The sequence below is a fragment of the Pseudophryne corroboree genome, chromosome 6 (genome assembly GCF_028390025.1).
Source record: "Pseudophryne corroboree isolate aPseCor3 chromosome 6, aPseCor3.hap2, whole genome shotgun sequence".
Taxonomy (NCBI): domain Eukaryota; kingdom Metazoa; phylum Chordata; class Amphibia; order Anura; family Myobatrachidae; genus Pseudophryne; species Pseudophryne corroboree.
This window is the reverse complement of record NC_086449.1, coordinates 532,972,551-532,996,771: the sequence shown is the minus strand read 5'-3', so window position 1 is coordinate 532,996,771 and position 24,221 is coordinate 532,972,551. Positions and strand designations below refer to the sequence as shown.

At 45.9% G+C, this 24,221-nt stretch overlaps 1 protein-coding gene and 1 pseudogene across 3 annotated transcripts in view; both read right to left on the bottom strand.

Annotated features, from left to right (window-relative positions):
- The window catches only part of TMCC3 (transmembrane and coiled-coil domain family 3), a 227,844-nt gene that overhangs the window by 190,619 nt on the left and 13,004 nt on the right, over window positions 1-24,221 (bottom strand). The window contains exon 1 of one of the 3 annotated variants that reach the window (XM_063927610.1): window positions 2,654-2,755. The exons of 1 other annotated variant lie outside the window; for it this stretch is intronic. In XM_063927610.1, coding sequence (XP_063783680.1) covers window positions 2,654-2,692 — 39 coding nt within the window. In that variant the 5' untranslated portion in view covers window positions 2,693-2,755. Of the gene's footprint in view, window positions 1-2,181; window positions 2,561-2,653; window positions 2,756-24,221 lie in introns of those variants that run through there. One more of the 3 variants, XM_063927609.1, reaches the window with a different exon arrangement.
- LOC134939182 (5S ribosomal RNA) lies at window positions 7,628-7,746 on the bottom strand (annotated as a pseudogene).

Sequence of the window (24,221 nt, the reverse complement as noted above, 5' to 3'; positions counted from 1 at the left end):
CAGACAATCTCCAATGTAGCACAGGAAAGGCTAGCAAGTTCCTGGAAAATATAACCCGGCAGATCTGCCTTTGCAGTCTCACGCCAAGACAATAACCCTTCACTGTGCTAACACTATTCATAATAAACCCAAATACACTTCGCAGCTGGTATATATACAGAATAAAACTCTTAAGGTGGGTACACACTAGTAGATATATCTGCAGATCAATTGATCTGCAGATATATCTATGTACGGATCGGGCAGTGTGCTGTGCATACACACTGCCCGATCCGTCGGGGGACTGACGTCATGAACTGGGCGGGCGCCCGCCCAGTTCACCTGTCAATCACCGTCGGCCGACCGCCCCGTACACACACAGCGACGCGCCAATATATCGTTAGATATATTGGCCGTCGGCTGCGCGATACGTCTGACGGAGTTCACAGACGTATCGCCCGTACACACTGGCCGACGGTCCCGCGATGTATCGGCCGTTCAAGAGAACGGCCGATATATCGACCAGTGTGTATGGGCCTTTAGTGTGTACACACGGTGAGATAAATCTGTAACATTTTTGACTATATAGTCAAAATCTTATGAAAAGTTAGTGCATATCTCATGGTGCTAGGCAGCTTGCGATACAGATTCGATCCCGATGCGCGCTCCCGTGGGGTCGGTATCGTAAGGCTAGATAAACTGTGCAGGCAAGTCAATCTTGACTATCTAGTGTACTATCTAGTATAAAGTATAGTCAAAATTGGCACTTAGTCAAAATCGTACATAGACAAAATCTCAAGCACAGATAGTCAAAATCTGTACAATCTGTGCTATCTGGGCTCTGGGGGAGTTCAAGGGAAATCGAATAATCAAAATCGAACATAGCAGGGATCTTTCCGTGTGTACATTACATGGTGTGTACACACAGTGAGATCTTTTCTTTCGATTTTGACTATCAAAATCGCAAGAAAAGTTAGTCAAAATCTGTGCTATCTGGGCTCCACGGAGTTCAAGGAAAACCGCAAGTGAAAATCGGGCATAGCAAGGATCTCACCGTGTGTACACACCTTTAGAATTAAGAATGGAAAATAAGACGTACAGGTGGCTCTGGCTCGTGTGAAAAAGAGACTTTACAACAAGAATAAATAATAAATAAATCCAGGTAATATAGTCGCAGCACTAAGCACAGATGGAATATTAAAAGCCTTTTAACCTCTATTAGTACATGGCATCTTCCAGTTAAGGAAACAGAACTCATGTTAAGCACAGATAACAATAGGCAATATATTAATATCCTGCTGACATTTGTTACATCAGATAGAATAACACTCTCATATGTAATAAAGCAGTAATGAAACGTATTCACCTGCACAGAATATTATTCTAATTACAGAACCAGTGTATGGAGAACACCATTAGAGAAACTACACAGTAAGTACAGTCACCATTTATTACAGACAATTAATGTGCAGAATGAGTCATGAAACTATTATTAATAGTCTGCTCCCACGAAAGACAGATAGAATATTATAGAATAGATATAGAACTGGACATAAAGTTCTACCCTTCTCCAGCGGTGTCTGTCACCTAGGTGAGCACTGCCAGCATGACTTGTATAGACTTGTCAAGTATTTTAAACACAACCACTGTGTGCCTACAGTGAGACACAGCGGGCATAAGATGCTAGCAGTACCCTCCCGTCACCATCATTAGCCAGCTACACAGCAGCGAGGAACTGCTCACACACACCGATACATTACATACTGCACACACACACTGATACATTACATACTGCACACACAGATTCCCTCTCTCTACAGAGAATGCGTGAGCTGCAACTTCCCACCCTGTACACATACCCTACATATAGATACAGTGTATCCACTGTAAATGGCGCCTAGGAATGAATGCGCCCTCCAGGAGGAGCAGCTGATAGCAGCGCAGGGTAACACATGTTCCCCATGGGGAAGGGAGGGAGCGGGTGGGGGGTATAGGTATATGGATGCAATGCTAGTGTCAGGTCACATAATTACACAATGATGGAATGAGCAGTGGAAGGGAGTATATGGCAACCCAGCTGATGGTGTACTAATGATCCCAGCATAAAGGGTGTAGGGCATGCTGGGACCAGTGATTCTACACCAGCTGGAGAGCCACAGGTTGCCTGCCCGGTCAGTGAGTCCCATGGCTCTGGTCCCTTACCCGTGTCTTTATTCTCTGGTGCCTCTCCGGGTCAGAGTAGGTCCTGTCCACGGCTATCCCTGTGTCGCTACCCGGCATGTCTGCTGCTCAGATCCTAGCTGACGCCACACTAAATAGTCCGACGCCGGCCCCGAAGCGGGGAGAGGGAACCTGCTAGCGCCGCGGCCACGCTGCCTGCAGCCTGCTGCTGGCACATACTACACACGGCTAGCAGCGGCGGCTGCGTGCGGGGATCCCGTGCCCAGTGACTGCTGCACTGAGGTTACTGAGTCCAGTCCTAGCTATGCTGCTGCTGGTCACTGGTGTGTGTGCTGCTGGTTTGATGGGCGTGTCTGTGTCTCTGTGTAACAAGGCGGAGCTCAGGCACACCGCCTTTCTCGGCACACCCCTTCACTGCCGGGGGCAAAACAAACACCTGTGGATTGCGTAGCAATGCGCGGCTTCTGCCTGCCTGAGGCGTATGAGGACTCACCCAGCACAGCGAGAGAGGACGACGACGAATTGCTTCCATTGCGCTGGAGCACTACATTGCCTCTAAGATTGGCAGATCACAGTACTGTAGGTGCATTTGCGGAGACGTCAACTGATTTGGGGAGACGTTTGCGTCAACTGATTTGGGGAGGGTAGATGCTAGAATCAAGTGGGCTAAGGGACCTTTTCCGTCAGGAGGAGGAGCCACGGCACAAGGGGGAGGAGCTAGGCCAGCGGGATAGTGCCTCTACTATCCACGCCACCAACTATTACCTTTAGTAATCAGGTGGCGAGCGTAGCGGAGCGAGCCACCGAGCCCACGAGGGTACTTTCCGGGTACCCTGTTCGCCCATAGCTCCTCCCCCTGGTGATGAGTCTCCTCCCCATGGTACGTCAGAAGGTCCCTTCTCCCACTCCGGTATAGAATCAACCATTTGGGGAGGGTAGATGCTAGAATCAAGTGGCCTAAAGGACCTATGATGCCAGGGGGAGGAGCTAGGCTCCTCCCCCTGGTGATGTTTCTCCTCCCCATGGTGACATCAGAGGTCCCTTACCCAACTTGGATTTAGAACTAACCATTTGGAGAGTGGGGCAGAGTCAGGACCCTTCTTGCTCAGTGGGAAATAGTGCGTGCCACCACATTGTGGATCGTTATTATGGGAATTAGGGGTCTATTTACTAAGCCTTGGATGGAGATAAACTCGCTGGAGGTAAAGTACCAGCCAATCAGCTCCTGTCATTTTTCAAACACAGCCTGTGACATGGCAGGAGCCGAATGGCTGGTACTTTATCTCCATCCAAGGCTTAGTAAATAGACCCCTTGGTTACATGCTGGCGGGGAGAGGGGAAAGATGTAGGGCTGGTCCATGTTGGGCATGCAGCTATAATTCTCATTGTAAATAAAAATGTGATCATTGTATCTGATTAAAGTTGTTGGGGATCAGGGGGTAAATTTACTAAGCAGCGACTTTAGCCAGCTGCTGCTTCGCTGCGTTTGAAAACTGCAATTACAGTAAAAGCGGAATGTAGTAGCTTAAATTATCATTGTTCGCTCTTGTTGTCTCCGATCTTGCTTCCTCTTTGCCCGTAGTCACCTCTTTACTCACCTCTTTTGGTTCTTTTGCTGGTTATAGAATTAATTTTCATAAATCAGAACTGATGCCCTTGCGTGGTCTTACTGCGCTAGCCCCACAGGACCCAACTTTTACCCAATTTTGTATCACTACTTCTCATTTTTTAATACGTGGGCATATAGCCAGATTAAGGGGGGGATGCAGGGCATACTGTACCCCGGGCCCCCCTTTGCAGGGCCGGCTCCAGGCCTACTAGCACCCTGAGCGAAAACATGTAAAAGCGCCCCCCCCCCCCCCATGCGCGCGCTCCAGGAAAAGTGGGCGTGGCCTCTTGGAGAGTGGGCGTGGCCTCATAACTTCATATTATTAGACTAAATAAATATGTTTTCACACCCCCTCTACGCACACAATTAGCAGCCTTACACATAACAGCCACAGTAGTGTTCCTTACACACAATGTCTCCAGTATAGTGCCAGATAGACATAATATGCCCCCCAGCAGTGGCAGCTACACACAATATGCCCCCCTAGCAGTGCCAGTTACACGATAGTGTTCACTTTTTAGGGCAGGGAGGGCACATTTTTAAGTTAGGAGGGCAAAATGACGTACATACTGTAATGCTTGGTGCTCATCTACCTACATGGCAAACTATGGACAGTGCGCGCCGAAGGCGGGCAGCAAAAATTTAGGGGTGTTGCTTCGTGGGGAAGGTGCGTGGCTACATAATAGTGGCAATTCGCATTACACAACACAGTAGTGCAGTTAATACAAACTGCACCAGGTAGAACCTCCTAGACACTTTGCGCCAGGCAGAGCACGTTAGACACTTTGCGCCAGGCAGAGCACGTTAGACACTTTGCGCCAGGCAGAGCACGTTAGACACATTGCCTAGCCACAGACGCCTAGCGAGAACACTATAGGATATGCTCCCCAGCCGTGCCAGCTACACATGACATGCCCCCCAGCAATGCCAGATACATAAATGGCCACACAGTGCCAGATATGTAGATACAGAAAAGGCCACACAGTGCTAGATAAATGCCCCCACAGTGCTAGATAAATGCCCCCACAGTGCCAGATAAATGCCCCCACAGTGCCAGATAAATGTCCCCACAGTGCCAGACAAATGCCCCCACAGTGCCAGACAAATGCCCCCACAGTGCCATCCATAAATGCCCCCACAGTGCCATCCATAAATGCCCCCACAGTGCCATCCATAAATGCCCCCACAGTGCCATCCATAAATGCCCCCAGTGCCAGATAAATGCCCCCACAGTGCCAGATAAATGCCCCCACAGTGCTAGCCATAAATGCCCCCACAGTGCCATCCATAAATGCCCCCAGTGCCAGATAAATGCCCCCAGTGCCAGATAAATGTCCCCACAGTGCCAGATAAATGCCCCCACAGTGCCAGCCATAAATGCCCCCACAGTGCCATCCATAAATGCCCCCACAGTGCCATCCATAAATGCCCCCAGTGCCAGATAAATGTCCCCACAGTGCCAGCCATAAATGCCCCCACAGTGCCAGCCATAAATGCCGCCACAGTGCCAGCCATAAATGCCCCCACAGTGCCAGCCATAAATGCCGCCACAGTGCCAGCCATAAATGCCCCCACAGTGCCAGCCATAAATGCCCCCACAGTGCCAGCCATAAATGCCCCCAGTGCCATCCATAAATGCCCCCAGTGCCAGATAAATGCCCCCAGTGCCAGATAAATGTCCCCACAGTGCCAGATAAATGCCCCCACAGTGCCAGCCATAAATGCCCCCACAGTGCCAGCCATAAATGCCCCCACAGTGCCATCCATAAATGCCCCCACAGTGCCATCCATAAATGCCCCCAGTGCCAGATAAATGTCCCCACAGTGCCAGCCATAAATGTCCCCACAGTGCCAGATAAATGTCCCCACAGTGACAGATAAATGCCCCCACAGTGCCAGCCATAAATGCCCCCACAGTGCCAGCCATAAATGCCCCCACAGTGCCAGCCATAAATGCCCCCACAGTGCCAGCCATAAATGCCCCCACAGCGCCATCCATCCTTAAATGATTCACCCCCCCCCATACCTGCGGCGTTGGAGGGGGAGTACTGCTGTCCGGGTCCAGGTCCGGGTGCGGGCGGCCGGGTGCGGGGTCGGGGGGAGGGCGGCCAGCCAGGAAGCGTCCAAGGCGCTTGTGTGCGCTGCACGGCGCCGGCGTTTGACGTTAGATACCGGCGCCGCTAGCACACAAGCGCCTGCAGTCACCAGGGCCGGCTTCATGTTCGAATATGGCGGCGCCCATTAAGGGTGGCGCCCTGCGCGGCCGCTCTATTCGAACATGCCTAGAGCCGGCCCTGCCCCTTTGTCAGGGGTCCCCCTGGCCAGAGTACACTGACATCACTAGCTTTCCCTCTTAAGCAGCAGCAGAACCAGCAGCCAGAATGCAAGCAGGACAGTATGCAGTGGAGGCAGAGACAAAGGAATATCATGTTTCTTGAGCTACCAACGGAGCTTCCTAACCAGAGGATAAATAGGAGGGTGGAGAGAGCTGTAAGTGACACAGGGTTCCCAGCTTCTCCTCCTCCCCACCTGGGTGTCTGAGTCCTGTGTAAACTGTTATGCAACTAAACCATTTGGGTCTAGAGATAGACAAACACAGAGAGTCCTCCTGAGTCCTGTCCCAGTGTGTAAGTTGTACAGAGACTGCTGCTATTCTTGAATGTGACAAGATAAATTCTTTTATTTTTCTATGTGTATTTTAAGGTTAAGTTGTTTTTGTTCCACTACAAGAAAAGTTTATTAAATAGTTGTCTTTCAATTAGGTCGAGCTATAAACAGTACCGAGGCATTATTAAACTATTCGTTAAAACTAATATACACCATTGGTTTAAGTTTAATATATACAATCTATACTTCCCACCATAACCCATTCCAGGAGGGACAAAATGCTCTCTACCTGGACTTCTTAATTTATTGCAATCAACACCTTTCTTATCAATTAAATAGTTCAACACAGGTGACGGCAATCATATATTAAGCGGGAAGTCCAGGTAGAGAGCATTTTGTCCCTCCTGGAATGGGACATATTGGGAGGTATGCACAATTTAATATACATCCCCCACCTTCATTCGGGACCCCCCTGTCTTAAGTGCCCTGGGCACCCCCAAGGCTTAATCCGGCCCTGCCTGGGCATGGTTATTCCACTGAAATTGCCGTCTCTATATGGTTTAAATGTCACTCCTATTATTGCACGGATCGCCACTTTGCTGGATACCTGAAAAATGTTGCCTCTTTCTATGATGGGTCGTATATCTCTCATTTTCCCAAAGCTATCTTACCCAATTCAAATGTTCAAGGAAAAGTACGGATTTGGGATACAGCACAGGACTGAGTGATATTTAGGAAAATAATATGTTACTGAATCAAGTTTCCGAGAAAACCGACAGGTAGAGTTTAATCTCGTATCTATCACTATCTACCAATGGTACGCAGCCTTTTGGGTAGATCCAATAGTGATTGTCAGTGGTGCTTCCATAGGTCAATAGGCATAATTGAATATGAGAGTAAAGAAAAAAGAAGTAACCTTTGTTGGGAGCACTCAATCTCGGAAACACAATTGAATAATAAACAATTTGGTCTATACCGTGATGTAATAATGTGTGAATTAAAACATAGCTTTTAATGAAAAGATCTTTACTATAAACACACAGACAAGATCAAAAGATGATAGATAGATAGATAGATAGATAGATAGATAGATAGATAGATAGATAGATAGATATAGCTAAATTAGTCGTGAACCACAGAGTAATCTGTTTCTGTGATTTTTTTGATGAAGTCGTCCATTAATTGCATGTATGCTAAACATATATCCAAGTTTATGCAGGATCAACCTTTTGCTAGTGTGGTACAAGAAGTTACCTACAACACCTGGTATTCCCTGGTGGTCTCCCAATTGAGTACTAACCAGGCCCAACACTGTATTGCTTCCAAGATCAGATGAGATTGGGCATATACAGTATAGTGTGGTAGTAGGTTGCATGTAACCATGCGTTCAAGGTGTCGCTGTTATAAGGGATATAAAAAATAGTAACCAGAAAAATGTTATAATCAGTGATCCTCACTTCACTGATTAGAGCAAAGCCCTTATGAGGTTACTAATATGACCGTCATTTCACCAGTTTGTAGCCCTAGATTAGGGATATACAAGGGTTTAAATCATTTGGTCAGTGCAGGTTTGACTTAAAAAGCTTGTGCCCCCATCTACGCTAACATCTTCCTTGGATGGTGGGAGCGGAAATTTGTGTTCTGTGACCAAAATGACACCTTTACCTCCAACATCATCATGTGGGTAAGATACATTGATGATATGGGAAGGTGATAAACAAATATTACTTCTTTTCATCGAGCATTTAAACAACAATTAACTCAACATTCACTTAACCCACCATATCAGTCAAGAGGAACTTCCATTTTTGGATGTTTTGATCTATAAAGACAAAAATGAGCTTTCCACTATATTTGTGTATATATTGTACACTGGAAGGCAAGGCTTCCTTCCTCTGTATTGGCACTCCTCCCATTCACCCTCAGGTGTTTTAATTAGCTGGGTTTCTGCATTTCAGATCACACATTGATAAGGCCCTATTTAGATGTAAGTCCTGTATAAATTTATAGAATGTGATAGTATTAGGGATGTTAGGGACCCATGTGATGAAGTCACCTGGCCGCGGTACATGGGCCCGCATATTTGCGCAAATGTGTGCTAAGAACTTCAATTATACTCCATGTTAATTGTGAGGGTTTATTTACATTATTTTTTACTATCAGTGTTCTTAGTGCTAAGAGTGTGCATCTGCAGCTCTCTGCTTCCAACATTGGTAAGTTCATTGAGCAGAATATTTTTTTTTTTTTTATTATTTTTAGTGACACTGGCAATTATGTTTTCCTATATGTAAAGTGTGCATGTTTTATTTGTTTGTTTTCATATAGCAGCGACAGGATTATTTCTCCTGTTTGTGTGCAGTACTAGCTTTTTATATTACAGGTTGAGTATCCCATATCCAAATATCCAAAATACGGAATATTCCGAAATACAGGCTTTTTTGAGTGAGAGTGAGATAGTGAAACTTTTGTTTTTTGATGGCTCAATGTATACAAACTTTGTTTAATACACACAGTTATTAAAAATATTGTATTAAATGACCTTCAGACTGTGTATATAAGGTGTATATGAAGCATAAATGAATTGTGTGAATGTAGACACACTTTGTTTAATGCACAAAGTTATAAAAAATATTGGCTAAAATGACCTTCAGGCTGTGCGTATAAGGTATATATGTAACATAAATGCATTCTGTGCTTAGATTTAGGTCCCATCACCATGATATCTCATTATGGTATGCAATTATTCCAAAATACTGAAAAATCCGATATCCAAAATACCTCTGGTCCCAAGCATTTTGGATAAGGGATACTCAACCTGTACTACTACAGCACCCCCATCTCCTTCCCCAAATGTGTATGTATCTATGACCCTCCTCTTTTTGCCTATTTGTGTGTTTATCTGTGTCTCCTCTTTGTGTGTGTGTGTGTGTGTGTGTGTGTGTGTGTGTGTGTGTGTGTGTGTGTGTGTGTGTGTGTGTGTGTGTGTGTGTGTGCCTATCCCTTTCTCCCTCTAAGGGGGGAATGCAATTAAGTGCAATATGTATTTATAAGTGAAAAATAGGACTATTCTGTATTATTTTTAACAATTTTTTTTTTTGAGCAATTCAATTAGTGCCCTTTGAGGCCAAAAATGATCAATTGTAGGGTGAAAACACATAGAATACATGATAAGTTCAATGACCTATGTGTTTTTGCTGCCGCGATTGCGATTAAAAGCTTATTATCAGGCATTATTTGTTCGGAGCCTGCTGAGGTCCCCCCCAAAAAATTGCCTGATTACAGCTGCCAACTGCTGTGCTTCATTGCTAATTGGATAGCCCCAAGGGATCAAACATACCCCTTTTCCACTAGCTTTTTTAAACACGGGTAAATGCGCGGGGGCGCGCATTTACCCGTGTTTTTCCCTAGTGGAAACGGGTTCCCCGGCAAATTCCCGGATCAAGTGATCCGGGAATCCTACCCTGGTAGCTAGCCGGGTTGAACACGTGTTCAACCCGGCTAGCTGTCTAGTGTGAATGGGAGCCGTGTCGAGGCGACAAGGCTCCCGTTCACAGTGCATAGGGAGGGCGGCGCTGGGAGATCATGTGATCTCCCAGCGCCGCCCCTGCCGCGTCACTAGCGCATCACCAACCCGGCAATTGCCGGGTTGGTGAGCTCTGTCTGCAGGGGGCTGTAGCGCGGGTCGCAGCCGTGTCAGGCCACACGGCTGCGACCCGTGCTTCGCTAGTGGAAAAGGGGTATTAGCCTGCAATCCTTTATTTCTCCTTGTTTGTATGTCTTTATGACTTCTTTTACCTCATATCTATCCCTACACCTTCTATCGTTATCCCCCACCACTCATTTTTCCCTGACACATTTTTTCCTACAGAGTAGGTAGAAAGGTAGCAAATGATTTTAAAATATATAACTATGACTGATTTTAACATTTTGTTACTTCCTCTTTAACATAAATAGACAAACAGAATTCCCCATCTCCACTAATGCGTATCCTCTGTAGTCATTTACTACAGCATACAAAAGCTAAAAGGAATTGCTAAAATAGTTCTATTCAAAATAATATATATACACACAGACAAACACATGTATGTATCCAACAATAAAATATACTGTAAATATTGGTGCGTCTGTAAATTTGTGCTGAGATAAGTTCAGTATAAAACCATCACATGCTCCCCTGACACTGATGTAATGCTAGATAAAGCATTTTAACCATGTGGGCATCATAACTTTGAATAAACTAGTAAAGAGGAATGCTTAAAGTTATAATGCCGTATAGTTAAAATGCTTTAACCACTTAACTGATGATTTTCCCCTTCAAAACCATTCATAACACTGTTTAAAAAAAATAATTAAATAGTTTAAAAAGTATTTTTTCAAATATTTAAATATTATATTATGCACAACTCCAGAATGGATCTCTTCATCAAAAACTGGGGGACACAGAGGGGTGGCGTGGTCGCATGGGATCTGACCATGCCAGTTAAATGGTTAAGTGGCAATTCAACAGTGTTGTGAAACTGGTACCAGTATTCTAGTCTCTGCACTTATGGGACTAATTCTGATAGAATTAGCCCCATTAGGTCAACATAATGGGGCTAATTCTGATTTGGGAATAAGGTGAATATTTACTAAGCAGTGATAAGAGAGGAGAAGTGAGCCAGTGGAGAAATTTCCCCATCAACCAATCAGCAGCTCTGTATCATTTTATAGTATGCAAATTATAGATGTTACTTCAGTGCTGATTGGTTGCCATGGACACTTCTCCACTGGCTCACTTCTCTGCTCTTAACACTGCTTAGTAAATGTACCCCTAAGGCACAAAAAAAAGTACTGTACAGTGACTTTGACTCATGGTAAAACCCTGTTGCACTGCAGGTGGAGTAGTTGTAAAACGTCCTGAAATATTTAGATTCAGGAGGGGTGTGTCCAAACTCAAAGTTAAATTGCAGTTTAAAAATAAAGCTGTCCAGCATTTGTTGGTTACATGCGAGGCAGCCATTATTTACCCTACATGCAAAAGTAATATATGGATTTCCCTTCCTTGCAGCCAGGGGCGTATCTATAGAGGAGGAGGCCCGTGTGCAGGCTCTGTCAGGGCCCCCTCCTCTCTAGCTGGCGGGACCCTAGTGCTGTCCCAGAGTCTAGAGCGCATGCGCAGATCTCAGGGAAAATGGAGCGGCGGCCATTTTTCCAGTGGTTTTCCTACTGCACATGCGCAAAACACCGGGAAAAGGGCACAGCGCCATTTTCCCAGTGATTCCTGCAGTGCTGCTGCTTCACCATGGGACTGCAGAGGGTAAGTATTACAAATAATGGATGCAGGGTGTGCGGTGTGGGCCTCCCTGGACCCAGGGGGGCACATGTGCACCGCACTCACTGCACTGATTATAAACACGCTAGTGCTTGCAGTGCAATGGTTGCATGGTTTTTCCACAGATCAGAGTTAAGGGGGGTACTGACGGGGGAGATGTGCGCTGAGGGATCTTAACACAGACCGCTCAGCACACATCTCTTCCCCCGCTCAGCACAGTGCGATGTGCTGAGCGAGGGGACGGATGGATGGGGGGCCACTCACTTCACACAGTTGTGAAGTGAGCAACCCGCCAGAGTTAAGGGGGGTACTCACGGAGCGATCGCTGCTTAAAATCTAAGCAATCTGACTAGATTGCTTAGATATTAAGCAGCGATCTCTCCGTGTGTACCCCTCACAGCGATAGTGATGCGCAGCCCCGTGCATCGCTATCGATGGTGCTAGATTGGACTGCATGCAGGCCAATCTAGCAGGTCGCTCACTTCACCCGCTGGGTGAAACGAGCGCCCCCCCCATCTCCCACCACATGCTCAGCACACATCTCTCCCCAAATCGCCCCGTGAATACGGCCCATAAGCCTGCATGCAAGCTCAATCTAGCACCGGCGATAGCATTGCGTGGGGCCGCGCATCGCTATTGCTGGGGGTATACACACGGCAGATCCATGCTTAAAATCTAAGCAATCTAGTCAGATTGCTTAGATTTTAAACACGGATCTCTCTTTACTGTTTGTTTGTTTGTTTTTTTGCTTTGCTCTCAACTCAGAATCTGCCTTATCTCTGTAAGATTGAAACTACAGAAACTGTTTACATTCTTTCCAAGTTGTTCTGCCCTGAGCATATCACCAGACCAGAGGTTCTCAAAGCAAACAGTCAGTGTGGTTTTCTGCTTCTCTCTTATTAAACACATTCAATCAAGTGAATTGGTAACAAGGAAATATAGGTATTTGATTTCCTAAATCTAATTGCCTTTTCAGATCTGTCATCCAAAATGCGCTGCTGCATAACAGGATTTACAAATTTAGTGAAACACAAGCGGGATCTCAATAACCAATGATAATGGCTTGTAATAAGCACAGTAATCACAGGGATTTATTAAGAAAGTAATGTTACATAGTGTCAGAACTAAAAACAAAGGATAAAAAATGTTTCTTGCAATAAGTGGTATACACTATGGGTAACATTGCAATTACATATAATGAGTGATCTGCTGCAAAACATATGGTATATTTGTCACTTCACAAGGACAAACACGTGATACATATTGGGGGTCATTCCGAGTTGTTCACTCGTTGCCGATTTTCGCAACGGAGCGATTAAGGAGAAAATGCGCATGCGCATGGTACGCAGTACACATGCGCTAAGTATTTTAGCTCAAAACTGAATAGATTGACTCACGTCCGAACGAAGAATTTCCATTGTTGAAGTGATCGGAGTGTGATTGACAGGAAGTGGGTGTTTCTGGGCGGAAACTGGACGTTTTCTGGGAGTGTGCGGAAAAACACAGGAGTGCCAGGATAAAACGCGGGAGTATCTGGAGAAACGGGGGAGTGGCTGGCCGAACGCAGGGCGTGTTTGTGACGTCATACCAGGGACGAAACGGGCTGAGCTGATCGCAGTGTAGGAGTAAGTCTCGAGCTACTCAGAAACTGCTAAGAATTTTCTATTCGCAATTCTGCTAATCTTTCGTTTGCAATTCTGCTAAGCTAAGATACACTCCCAGAGGGCGGCGGCCTAGCGTGTGCAATGCTACTAAAAGCAGCTAGCGAGCGAACAACTCAGAATGACCCCCTTTGTGTGGATATAAGGTGATAATTGTTAAACAGATACAGGGCAATAACTACAGAGGAGAAAAAAAAGTTACAAAACTTGCTTCAACTTGCAGATGACTAATATTGTATACATTGCAAGAATCTATAGATAAGGTAATGTTGCCAAACTGGAATATACTAGCAACAAACTGTAGGTGACTTGAGTCATGGACCTCACCGTGATACAGTATATGGTGTTAAAGTATGTCTATATATAAATAGCTGCAGGCAAATACTGAAGAGGTTGAGTGGGGATATGTAATCTTTTAGTACAGCAGAGGCATGTTCTCATGAGGTAAGGTGTGTACTCACGGAGAGATATGGCTCAGCGATGTTGACTACATAGTTAAAATCGCTAAGAAAGTTAGTGCATATCGCTCTGTGTGCACATAGTGAGCAATAGTGATGCGCGTCCCTGCCAGGTCGCTATCGCTATGAAAAATAGACTGGGCAGGCAAGGCAATTTCGACTATGTCGCTGGAAAAGTGAAGACATCCCTCTATTTAAATGAGTTAGTCAGAATCGCCGATAGCCAAAATCGCTTGCACACGTAGTCAAAATCGCTGGTAAAGTTAGTCAAAATCTCCTACTGTCAGTTCAAGGGAAAACGCTCAGTCAAAATCACTCATAGTCAAAATCTCTCCGAAAGTGCATACACACTGCACAGCAATGATCGCTGACATCGCTGGGATGAAAATCGCTCAGTGCATAAACACTGAGCTATTTTCCCCACTGCCCAGCGATGTCAGCGGGTGTGAACAGTTTTCCATAGCAGGACTCTATGGAAAGCCGTCCACCCCGCCGTTCATCTGGTGATACCAGCAGATGAACGGCGGCCGCCGGCGATGAAGCGTGGGCGCGCATCAGCGCTCATCGCCAGGGCATACACACTGGGCGGTTTTGAGCTGAAAGCAACTCAAAACACCAAAAGTGACCTGCTTTCAGCTCAAAATCGCCCAGTGTGTATGGGCCGTAAGAACCAATATAATTAGACATGGCTAGATTCCCATATAAGCCTCTTTAGGGGCTCCTTTTAGGATGCTTTCCTTGTGATACTGTGGAACTGGTGCAAAGTTAAACAATAATGAAAACAAGCAGCACAATATTCAGTTATTCCTGATTGGCACATTGATACATCCAGCTGATAGTAATTAATGCATTATTGGGGAAGCATTGCAGAATGCCCCTGGTGAAGGCTATTGCTTGTCACTGTCTGCCTTCACTAGCAGACAGACATTGATAATCGGGCAAAAGCTGTAAATCTTGCACATACTTCTTGTATTTGAAGGATATAGGGTATTGAACCTTTGATAAATAGATATCTAAAGCTGCAATTGTACAAAAAAAACCCATACTGAAATAATCTATTTTTTACACATATTACTAGGGGTTGTATAGTATGTTAACTCATACCATTTATATTTGTTTATTTTACATTTGGGTTGATTTGTTGCTATGCTTTGACTATGGAGTTAAATAACTTTTTATATTATATTTATATGACAAAGGGGTCTATGTATCATGCTTTTTCCCCCCCATAAAATTATGCAGAAACTGAAGTTTGTGGCTATGTACTAATAGCATAATGTAACAGATTTCACAGAAATCTCTTGCAGAATGCTAATTAGCGCTACAGATCGCAGTCCCCATTATTATCAATGGGGACTACAATCTGACCCCTATGTACTATACCCTGAAAAGCAAAGCTTTTTTAGATTTTGGCCATATAAGTTTACACCATCTTCAGATAGTGTAAACTCATTTTAGCCTATGGAGGCATAGGGGTATATTCAATTAGAGTTGGAAACTGCTGTCTTGTCGGAAAGAAGGCAGTTTCCGACTGGAATAGGTCAGAAGGGGTTCCGACCTATTCAATCCAACCTCATTTTTTCCGACAAGTTGGGAACTCCGACTTGTAGGAAGACTGTCGGAATACACGCGGATTGGCGGCTTCAGACGCCGAGCCGCATGTGTTGTCGGAAGCGGGGTCAAACCCAACAGGTTTTAGCCCACTTTCCGACAATGTCAATCCGACTTTGGCGGCATTAAATAGAGGGGACAGCAATTGAATATACCCCATAGTAGCAGGAGAGAGATTTTTCGATCTCCCTCCGCAGCCTCAGTCTGGTTCCGATCCCAGAAGCTGACATTGGGGGTAATTCCAAGTTGATCGCAGCAGGATTTTTGATAGCAATTGGGCAAAACCATGTGCACTGCAGGGGGGACAGATATAACATGTGCAGATAGAGTTAGATTTGGGTGGGTTATTTTATTTCTGTGCAGGGTAAATACTGGCTGCTTTATTTTTACACTGCAAATTAGATTGCAGATTGAACACACCACACCCAAATCTAACTTTCTCTGCACATGTTATATCTGCCTCCCCTGCAGTGCACATGGTTTTGCCCAATTGCTATCAAAAATCCTGCTGCGATCAACTTGGAATTACCCCCATTGTTTGCATTCGCAGTGTCAGATTCCCCCGTAGAAGTTTTTTGCAAATATGAAAAACTTCTCCAAAATGCAGGAAGTAACTCAAAGGCACAGCGGTTATCGCTCCCGCTGTCCTTGTGGGTTTCCCTATGAAAATAGCGAGGATATTTTCATTAAAAATTAAAATATCAACCCCAATACAGAGTGTGAATAATGCCAGCAGTTCCGCAAATATTAATACATATCCCCATAAGCCAGTGTTTTATATTCATGACTGGTGATATAGCGTTAAATATTTATTCAGCTTTGTAAGGAGCTGAGTGTTCTAATGCTCAGAGGTGCATAGAACACATGACAAATTGCCCCATTCTTGAAAATTGTACTTAAATAATACGTCTGGTTTAATGAGGTCATTGAGAATTGAAACCATGGCAAGAAGAATGTTATGGGTCATTAGGTTGACAAGATTTAGGTCGACCACTATTGGTCAACATACATTATGTCGACATGGTCAAAAGGTCGACATGTACTAGGTCGACATGGAAAAAGGTCGAAATGAGTTTTTTTGTGTTTTTTTGGTGTCGTTTTCTTTGTAAAGTGATGGGGAACCCCAATAAGTGCACCATGTCGCTTCACTTGCCATGCTTCGGGCAAGGTGCTTTGCTGCGCTCGGCACAGGTTACCGTTCCCATTCGTAGTCCAGGTGGATCGTGACGTATGATAAAGTTAAAAAAATTGGGGGGGTGGGGGGGGGAATGAAAAACTCATGTCGACATTGTTCAGGTCGACCTAATAACCATATCGACCCTTTGTGCATGTCGACCAATAGTGGTCGACCCAATGATTGTCGACCTACGTCTTGTCGACCTAATGACTGTAAGCCATTAGAAGATTACAGATAGGAGATAATTTAAGTGCAGTATAACCGTTTACAAGCACAATTTTAGTTGTGCTTGTTGTGATATCCGAAACCTAATTAACTATATTGTGTGCTTGTAGACACTTTTTTTTATTTCTCCATACGTACAATTCAAACAGGGAAAAGGAGAAGATCTGGCACTACTTTAGCTGCATTTTATCAAGGTGCTTACACCCACATACAAACAGTTGTCCGAGTACTGCACCTTCTACCATATACATCATTAACTTAGGTCTCACCTTGCACCTCAATTTACGCAACGTTCATGTTAGACGAGCAAAATGGTGGCATTTTAGTAATGCTGTATATACGTACTTTTTCATACTCGCTGCCGAGATATCTGCGGGGGGAAGTATGTCTATGCGGGAGTTGTGGTGGCATGGCACTATGATTACCATCATCGTGGCCTTGCCTCCATGACATAATGCCACTAATAGCCAGGATTATCACATTGCATCATCATGAATTTGCCTTCAATGGAGTAGTGGCAGGATCTAGGAGAGTAAAGTTGTCTACTCCCTGACATCTGTGAGTCTCACAGACATTCTGGGAGAGTTGGAAGGTATGAGCATAGCCACAGATGTTTGCAAAGGCGAGGGAATAGTTTTATAAGTACTTCTTGCAAAGTGCAGAGCATTGGGAACAGAGCATGTACAGATATCCTTGTTATGACCATGATTTTTAAAATTAGAGATGTGCACCGGAAATTTTTCGGGTTTTGGTTTTGGATTCGGTTCCGCGGCCGTGTTTTTTTTGATTCGGACGCGTTTTGCCAAAACCTCCCTGAAATGTTTTTGTCGGATTCGGGTGTGTTTTGGATTCGGGTGTTTTTTTACAAAAAATCCTCAAAAACAGCTTAAATCATAGAATTTGGGGGTCATTTTGATCCCATAGTATTATTAACCTCAATAACCATAATTTACACTCATTTTCAGTCTACTTTGAACACCTCACAATATTATTTTTAGTCCTAAAATTTGCACCGAGGTCGCTGGATGGCTAAGCTAAGCGACACAAGTGGCCGACACAAACACCTGGCCCATCTAGTAGTGGCACTGCAGTGTCGGGCAGGATGGCACTTCAAAAAAATAGTCCCCAAACAGCACATGATGCAAAGAAAAAAAGAGGCGCACCAAGGTTGCTGTGTGACTAAGCTAAGCGACACAAGTAGCCGACACAAACACCTGGCCCATCTAGGAGTGGCACTGCAGTGTCAGACAGGATGGCACTTCAAAAAAATAGTCCCCAAACAGCACATGATGCAAAGAAAAAAAGAGGCGCAATGAGGTAGCTGTGTGACTAAGCTAAGCGACCCAAGTGGCCGACACAAACACCTGGCCCATCTAGGAGTGGCACTGCAGTTTTCTAACAAGAGGATGAGTGCTTCCATCCTCATGTGAAGCTGAACCACTAGCCATGAACATAGGCCAGGGCCTCAGCCGTTCCTTGCCACTCCGTGTCGTAAATGGCATATTGGCAAGTTTACGCTTCTCATCAGGCGCTTTCAATTTTTATTTTTGGGTCATTTTACTGAACTTTTGTTTTTTGGATTTTACATGCTCTCTACTATGACATTGGGCATCGGCCTTGGCAGACGACGTTGATGGCATTTCATCGTCTCGGCCATGACTAGTGGCAGCAGCTTCAGCACGAGGTGGAAGTGGATCTTGATCTTTCCCTATTTTAACCTCCACATTTTTGTTCTCCATTTTTTAATGTGTGGAATTATATGCCAGTATCAATAGCAATGGCCTACTACTATATATATACTGCGCACAACTGAAATGCACCACAGGTATGGATGGATAGTATACTTGACGACACAGAGGTAGGTAGAGCAGTGGCCTTCCGTACCGTACTGCTATATATACTGGTGGTCACTGTCGGCAAACTGCAAAACTAAAATGCACCACAGGTATAGAATCTAGATGGATAGTATACTTGACGACACAGAGGTAGGTAGAGCAGTGGCCTTCCGTACCGTACTGCTATATATACTGGTGGTCACTGTCCGCAAACTGCAAAACTAAAATGCACCACAGGTATAGAATCTAGATGGATAGTATACTTGACGACACAGAGGTAGGTAGAGCAGTGGCCTTCTGTACCGTACTGCTATATATACTGGTGGTCACTGTCAGCAAACTGCAAAACTAAAATGCACCACAGGTATAGAATCTAGATGGATAGTATACTTGACGACACAGAGGTAGGTAGAGCAGTGGCCTTCCGTACCGTACTGCTATATATACTGGTGGTCACTGGTCAGCAAAACTCTGCACTGTACTCCTCCTATATAATATACTGGTGGTTTGCAGTACCCACAATAAAGCAGTGTGAGCACAGATATATGCAGTACACTGAGCACAGATATGGAGCGTTTTTCAGGCAGACAACATATACTGGTGGTCACTGGTCAGCAAAACTCTGCACTGTACTCCTCCTATATAATATACTGGTGGTCTGCAGTACCCACAATAAAGCAGTGTGAGCACATATATATGCAGCACACTGAGCACAGATATGGAGTGTTTTTCAGGCAGAGAAGGGATAAAACTGGTGGTCACTGATCAGCAAAACTCTGCACTGTACTCCTCCTATATAATACAGCTGCTCCCCAGTCCCCACAATTAAGCAATAAGCACAAACGGAGAGGACGCCAGCCACGTCCTCTCCCTAACATTTCCAATGCACGAGTGAAAATGGCGGCGACGCGCGGCTCCTTATATAGAATCCGAATCTCGCGAAAATCCGACAGCGGGATGATGATGTTCGGGCGCACTCTGATTAACCGAGCCATACGGGAGAATCCGAGTATGCCTCGGACCCGTGTAAAATGGGTGAAGTTCGGGGGGTCCGGTTTCCGAGAAACCGAACCCGCTCATCACTAATTAAAATGAAAGAAGTGGAGAGGTTACATTTTAGAGTAATTACTAGTTCTGTGGTGGGGAGCACAGGCATTTCCACTCTGCAAAAAGTCTTTGGGTCTTATACAATATTTTCAATTTGTTTTGTATTTTGCATTTCTATGTTACAGAGAAGCAGAATTTATGGTGCGCTTCCAAGATACATAATAAAAGCTTCACACACAAAAGTGACTAAAAGAGTCCCAATGTCGCCTCACAAAACTAAATTAAGTCATTAAACAAAGGAAAATCATTCACATGTGCAGGGCCGTAACTAGGGGGGGGGGGGGGGGGCACTAGCGCCCCGGGTGCAGGATTTGAGGTGGCGCCAAGCAGTTACAGAGGAGCAGGGTTTTATTTTTACTGGCAGTGCTGTTCTGCTCCAGTGAGACAGCAGACAGCTCCCAGGGCAATGTATCTGCCCGCAGCTGGCTCCCGACGCTGTGCGGGTGAGCTCCAGTACCTGGGATCTCTCCTATGTTGGCTACTGTCTTAAACTCTATTCTTTGCCATGCAGTGATGTGACTAGCGTGCGGTGCACCGTACAAGCTATAGAAGCGCACTGTGCTCCCAGTTAGCAGTATCAACCTCCGCTTTGCCTCCCAGATGGGGGGATTTGGTGTAGTTTATAGGGTGGTGTAGAGCAGTGATGTAGTGTACCATATAGGCAGTGCCGTAACTAGACATTTTAGCACTGTGTGCAAGAAACAGTTCGGTGCCCCCCCATAGGCCCGTGGCTTCATGGGGAAGGGGCGTGGCTACAAAATTATGCCAATTCATATTACGCTGCACAGTAGTCTCCATTATTCAAATTACACAAACAGTAGTGCCACTTACACACCCATTGGCTTCACATGAAAAATAACAAAATAACCTCCAGTGGGTGATGAGTGGCGGTGCTATCGGCGGTGACTGTGATGTTTCACAGGCAGTAGGGGGTGTTCTATCTTTATGACCACATCCTCCAATGGGGAGAAGGGGGGTACAGGACTGTTTGGGAAGAGGGTTAGTGAGATGGGGGGGAGGGAGAAAACTAAACTGGAGAAGAGCGGTTATTAGGATGAATGAGGGGGGGGGGGGTCACCGTGACTGGACTGGATCTCAGGGGTGCTAGGTGAGGGGGCAGTGAGATGGGGAAGTGGAATGGTTGGGGAGGGAAGGGGAAAGACTCTGAGCTGGCAGGGTGGGAGACACTGGGACATAGGGGTGTCAGTAATATGGTAGGGGACACTGAGCTGGAAAAGAGGGAGGCAATGGGATGAGTGGGGAGGGGCAGTGAGGTGGGGGTGGGCTGGGGTAGAAGGAACATTGGTATGGGGGGATTGGATAACTGACCTGTAGACAGCCTGCTTGCCCACTCCACCATAGTGCATACTGGCCCCACAGTTCATGCGAATGATAAGTCTTACTGTATATCCAGTATAGTATAATTGAAGAATAAGTAGCAGTGTTGTACATACGGTCACCTGTGGAGATGTTGCTGAGCACTGACGCCTAATGACAGCCTGCCCCCAGCTCTCCTTCCCAGGTAACAACAACTCACTTTTTTGAGCTTAACTCTCTAATTCTCTTCCACACCCGCTTCCCTGAGTTCATCTCCCCCATCTTGCTCCGGGGTGCTGCTGCTGCCGGCCAGGCAGAGCCGGATTAAGGGGGGGGTCACAGGGGGTACATTACCCTGGGCCCCCCTGCTGCTAGGGGCCCCACAGTTCAGTGTGCAGCTGCAGTGCAAAGTGCACCGCAAGCTGCATAAAGTCCAAAGAAAGCAGAGGGAGAGGGCAGAGGGGTGGAATCTGAGCCGGGGGGCGGGGCTACACGGCACTGCTTTCAGTTTCACTGCAGGCAGCATGTGAGAGGAGGGAGGAGAGAAGGCAGCATGTGAGAGGAGGGAGGAGACAAGCCAGGAGGAGCAGCTACAGACATGTGCCCACGGCCCACCCAATCAGTGTGTGATAGTGAGGTAAGAGGGAGGAGAGGAGCACTCTACAGTATATGTATAATATGGGTATAAGTGTGATTGATTGTGGTAGGTGTATATGTCTCTGACTGTGTGTGCCAAATGTATATATGTGCATAAGTGTGTGACTATGTGAATGTATGTGTCTGTGTGAATGTATGTGTATAAGTGTGTAACTGTCAGTGTGTAACAGTATATATGCATGTGTATACGTGTGAGACTGTACGTATGCTTATGTGTTTATATATACTGTGTATATATATATATATATATATATATATATATATAATGTATATGTGTGTGTGTGTATATATATATATATATATATATATTGTGTGTATGTACATACATGAGTATGAACCCATGCATTTCCTGCCAACCATCACGTTTTGGTGTGACCGTCCTGTTTTTCGGAAACTGTCCCACCTGTGGGCTGGAGAAAAGGTAGGGAGAGATAGCTCCCACCTGCTGTGTGCATGATGCTGGGGGCAGCACAGCGGCTGGTTAAGTGATGTCATGCCCCCTGCGTGAAGTGAATTTTTTGCGTGACGTGTGTCCATGCTCCTTGTTTATGTACACGCAGAAGGCTTGTGCACTATGGTGGTCTTTCCGAGTTCGCTCGCTAGCAGTTTTTAGCAGCCGTGCAAACGCTATGGGAGTGTATTTTAGCTTAGCAGAAGTGCGAACGAAAGGATCGCAGAGCGGCTACAAAATTTTTATGTGCACTTTTAGAGTAGCTCAAAACCTACTCAGCGCTTGTGATGACTTCAGACTGTTCAGTTCCTGTTTTGACGTCACAAACACGCCCTGCATTCGCCCAGCCACGCCTGCGTTTTTCCTGGCACGCCTGCGTTTTTCTGAACACTCCCTGAAAACGGTCAGTTGACACCCAGAAACGCCCACTTCATGTCAATCACTCTGTGGCCAGCAGTGCGACTGAAAAGCTTTGCTAGACCCTGTGTGAAACTACTTTGTTTGTTGTAATAGTACGATGCGCGTGCGTATTGCGCCGCATACGCAGAAGTGCCGTTTTGTTGCCTCATCTCTGCACAGCGAACGAATGCAGCTAGCGAACAACTCGGAATGACCACCTATGGCTCTTATTGAGATGTGGATGAGTAGCGGTTCATGCAGCAAAGTACCGATGTTCAGTACTTTGTGCATGGACCAGACCCGTACTACATGTGCGCAGTACGGGCAGAGCCGAAACTAGGGGGGGGCTAGGGGGGCATGTGACCTGGGCGCCAGACTGGAGAGGGCGCCGGGACTGTCACTTAATCCCCCCTAACGCCCCCTCCCTATGCGGCAGCGATAGCTTGGAGCCGGCGGAGCTCGAGCTCCAGACTCTGCTAGCTGCGCCTAGCCAGGCAGGCACACGAACCGCATAGCAGAGATGACACTGAAAATAAACTACATCTCCCAGCAGCCCTTGCTGCCGGGAGCTGTACTTTACTTTCAGTTTCATCTCTGCAGCGTGCTGTGATCAGCACTGCAGAGCCACATCAAGAGGGGGCAAAGGGGACAAATTACTAACCCCCCTCCCACCCCCCACCCCACTGCTAGTGCCTTTAATCAAGTCTGCAGCCACTGCTGCAGTGAACAAGAAATACAGATTTCTGAAAAGGGGGCGGGGCTAAACGGCACTGTACACACAGTGCCATGCCAGCCAGCAACAGCATGGGAGAGAGGAGGGGAGAAGAGCAGCACAGCCTAAACAGTGAGTACTGTATATAACTCAGGGAAGGAGCACTGTATGTGTGTGACTGCTATATGTGTGTATGAATGTGTGCATGTGTGTGATTGTATGTGAATAGGTGTGTGACTACATATATGTATGGGTGTGGTATGCGTGACCGGGCATACCGACGCTGGTATCCCGGGAGCGGAATGCCTGTCGGGGGGAAGGGGGGGTTGTAAGCGCAGCAAGTCCCTTTGCGGGCTCGCTGCGCTCGCCACGCTGGGGTGGGAGTGGTCCCTGTTGGTCGGCATGCCGACCGTCGGGATTGTGAGGGGGCGGGATATAGGGGGAGGCACTGTAACCGGCGGTCACATAACTACATCCCATCTGTATGTGTGCTTGTGTGTCACTCTATATATGTGTCACTCAGTATACATGTTTGTACCGGTGTGTGATTATATGTATATATTATATGTATGTATGTATGTATGTATGTGAGTGAATGTATGTGTGTGTGACAGTCAGGGCCGGTGCAAGGTTTCTCGGCACCCTAGGCAAAACTTCAGCCTCCCTCCCTCTCCCTGCCCCCCCTCCCCCCCCACCACCGTGGGCACCACAGGAAAAAAATAAAACACATTGGCATCCACAGGAATAATTTATAACAAATACATTGGCCCCTTTCAGGAAAAAAAACAAAAAACCCCACTTAGGCCTGACAGGAAAAAAAACCACAATGCTCCCCAGTACATAATTTGCATTTACCCCTTTATTATTGACAGAACAGCAAATTAATGTCCTCCTGCTAAGTACAAAGGGAAAATGTGATGGCTT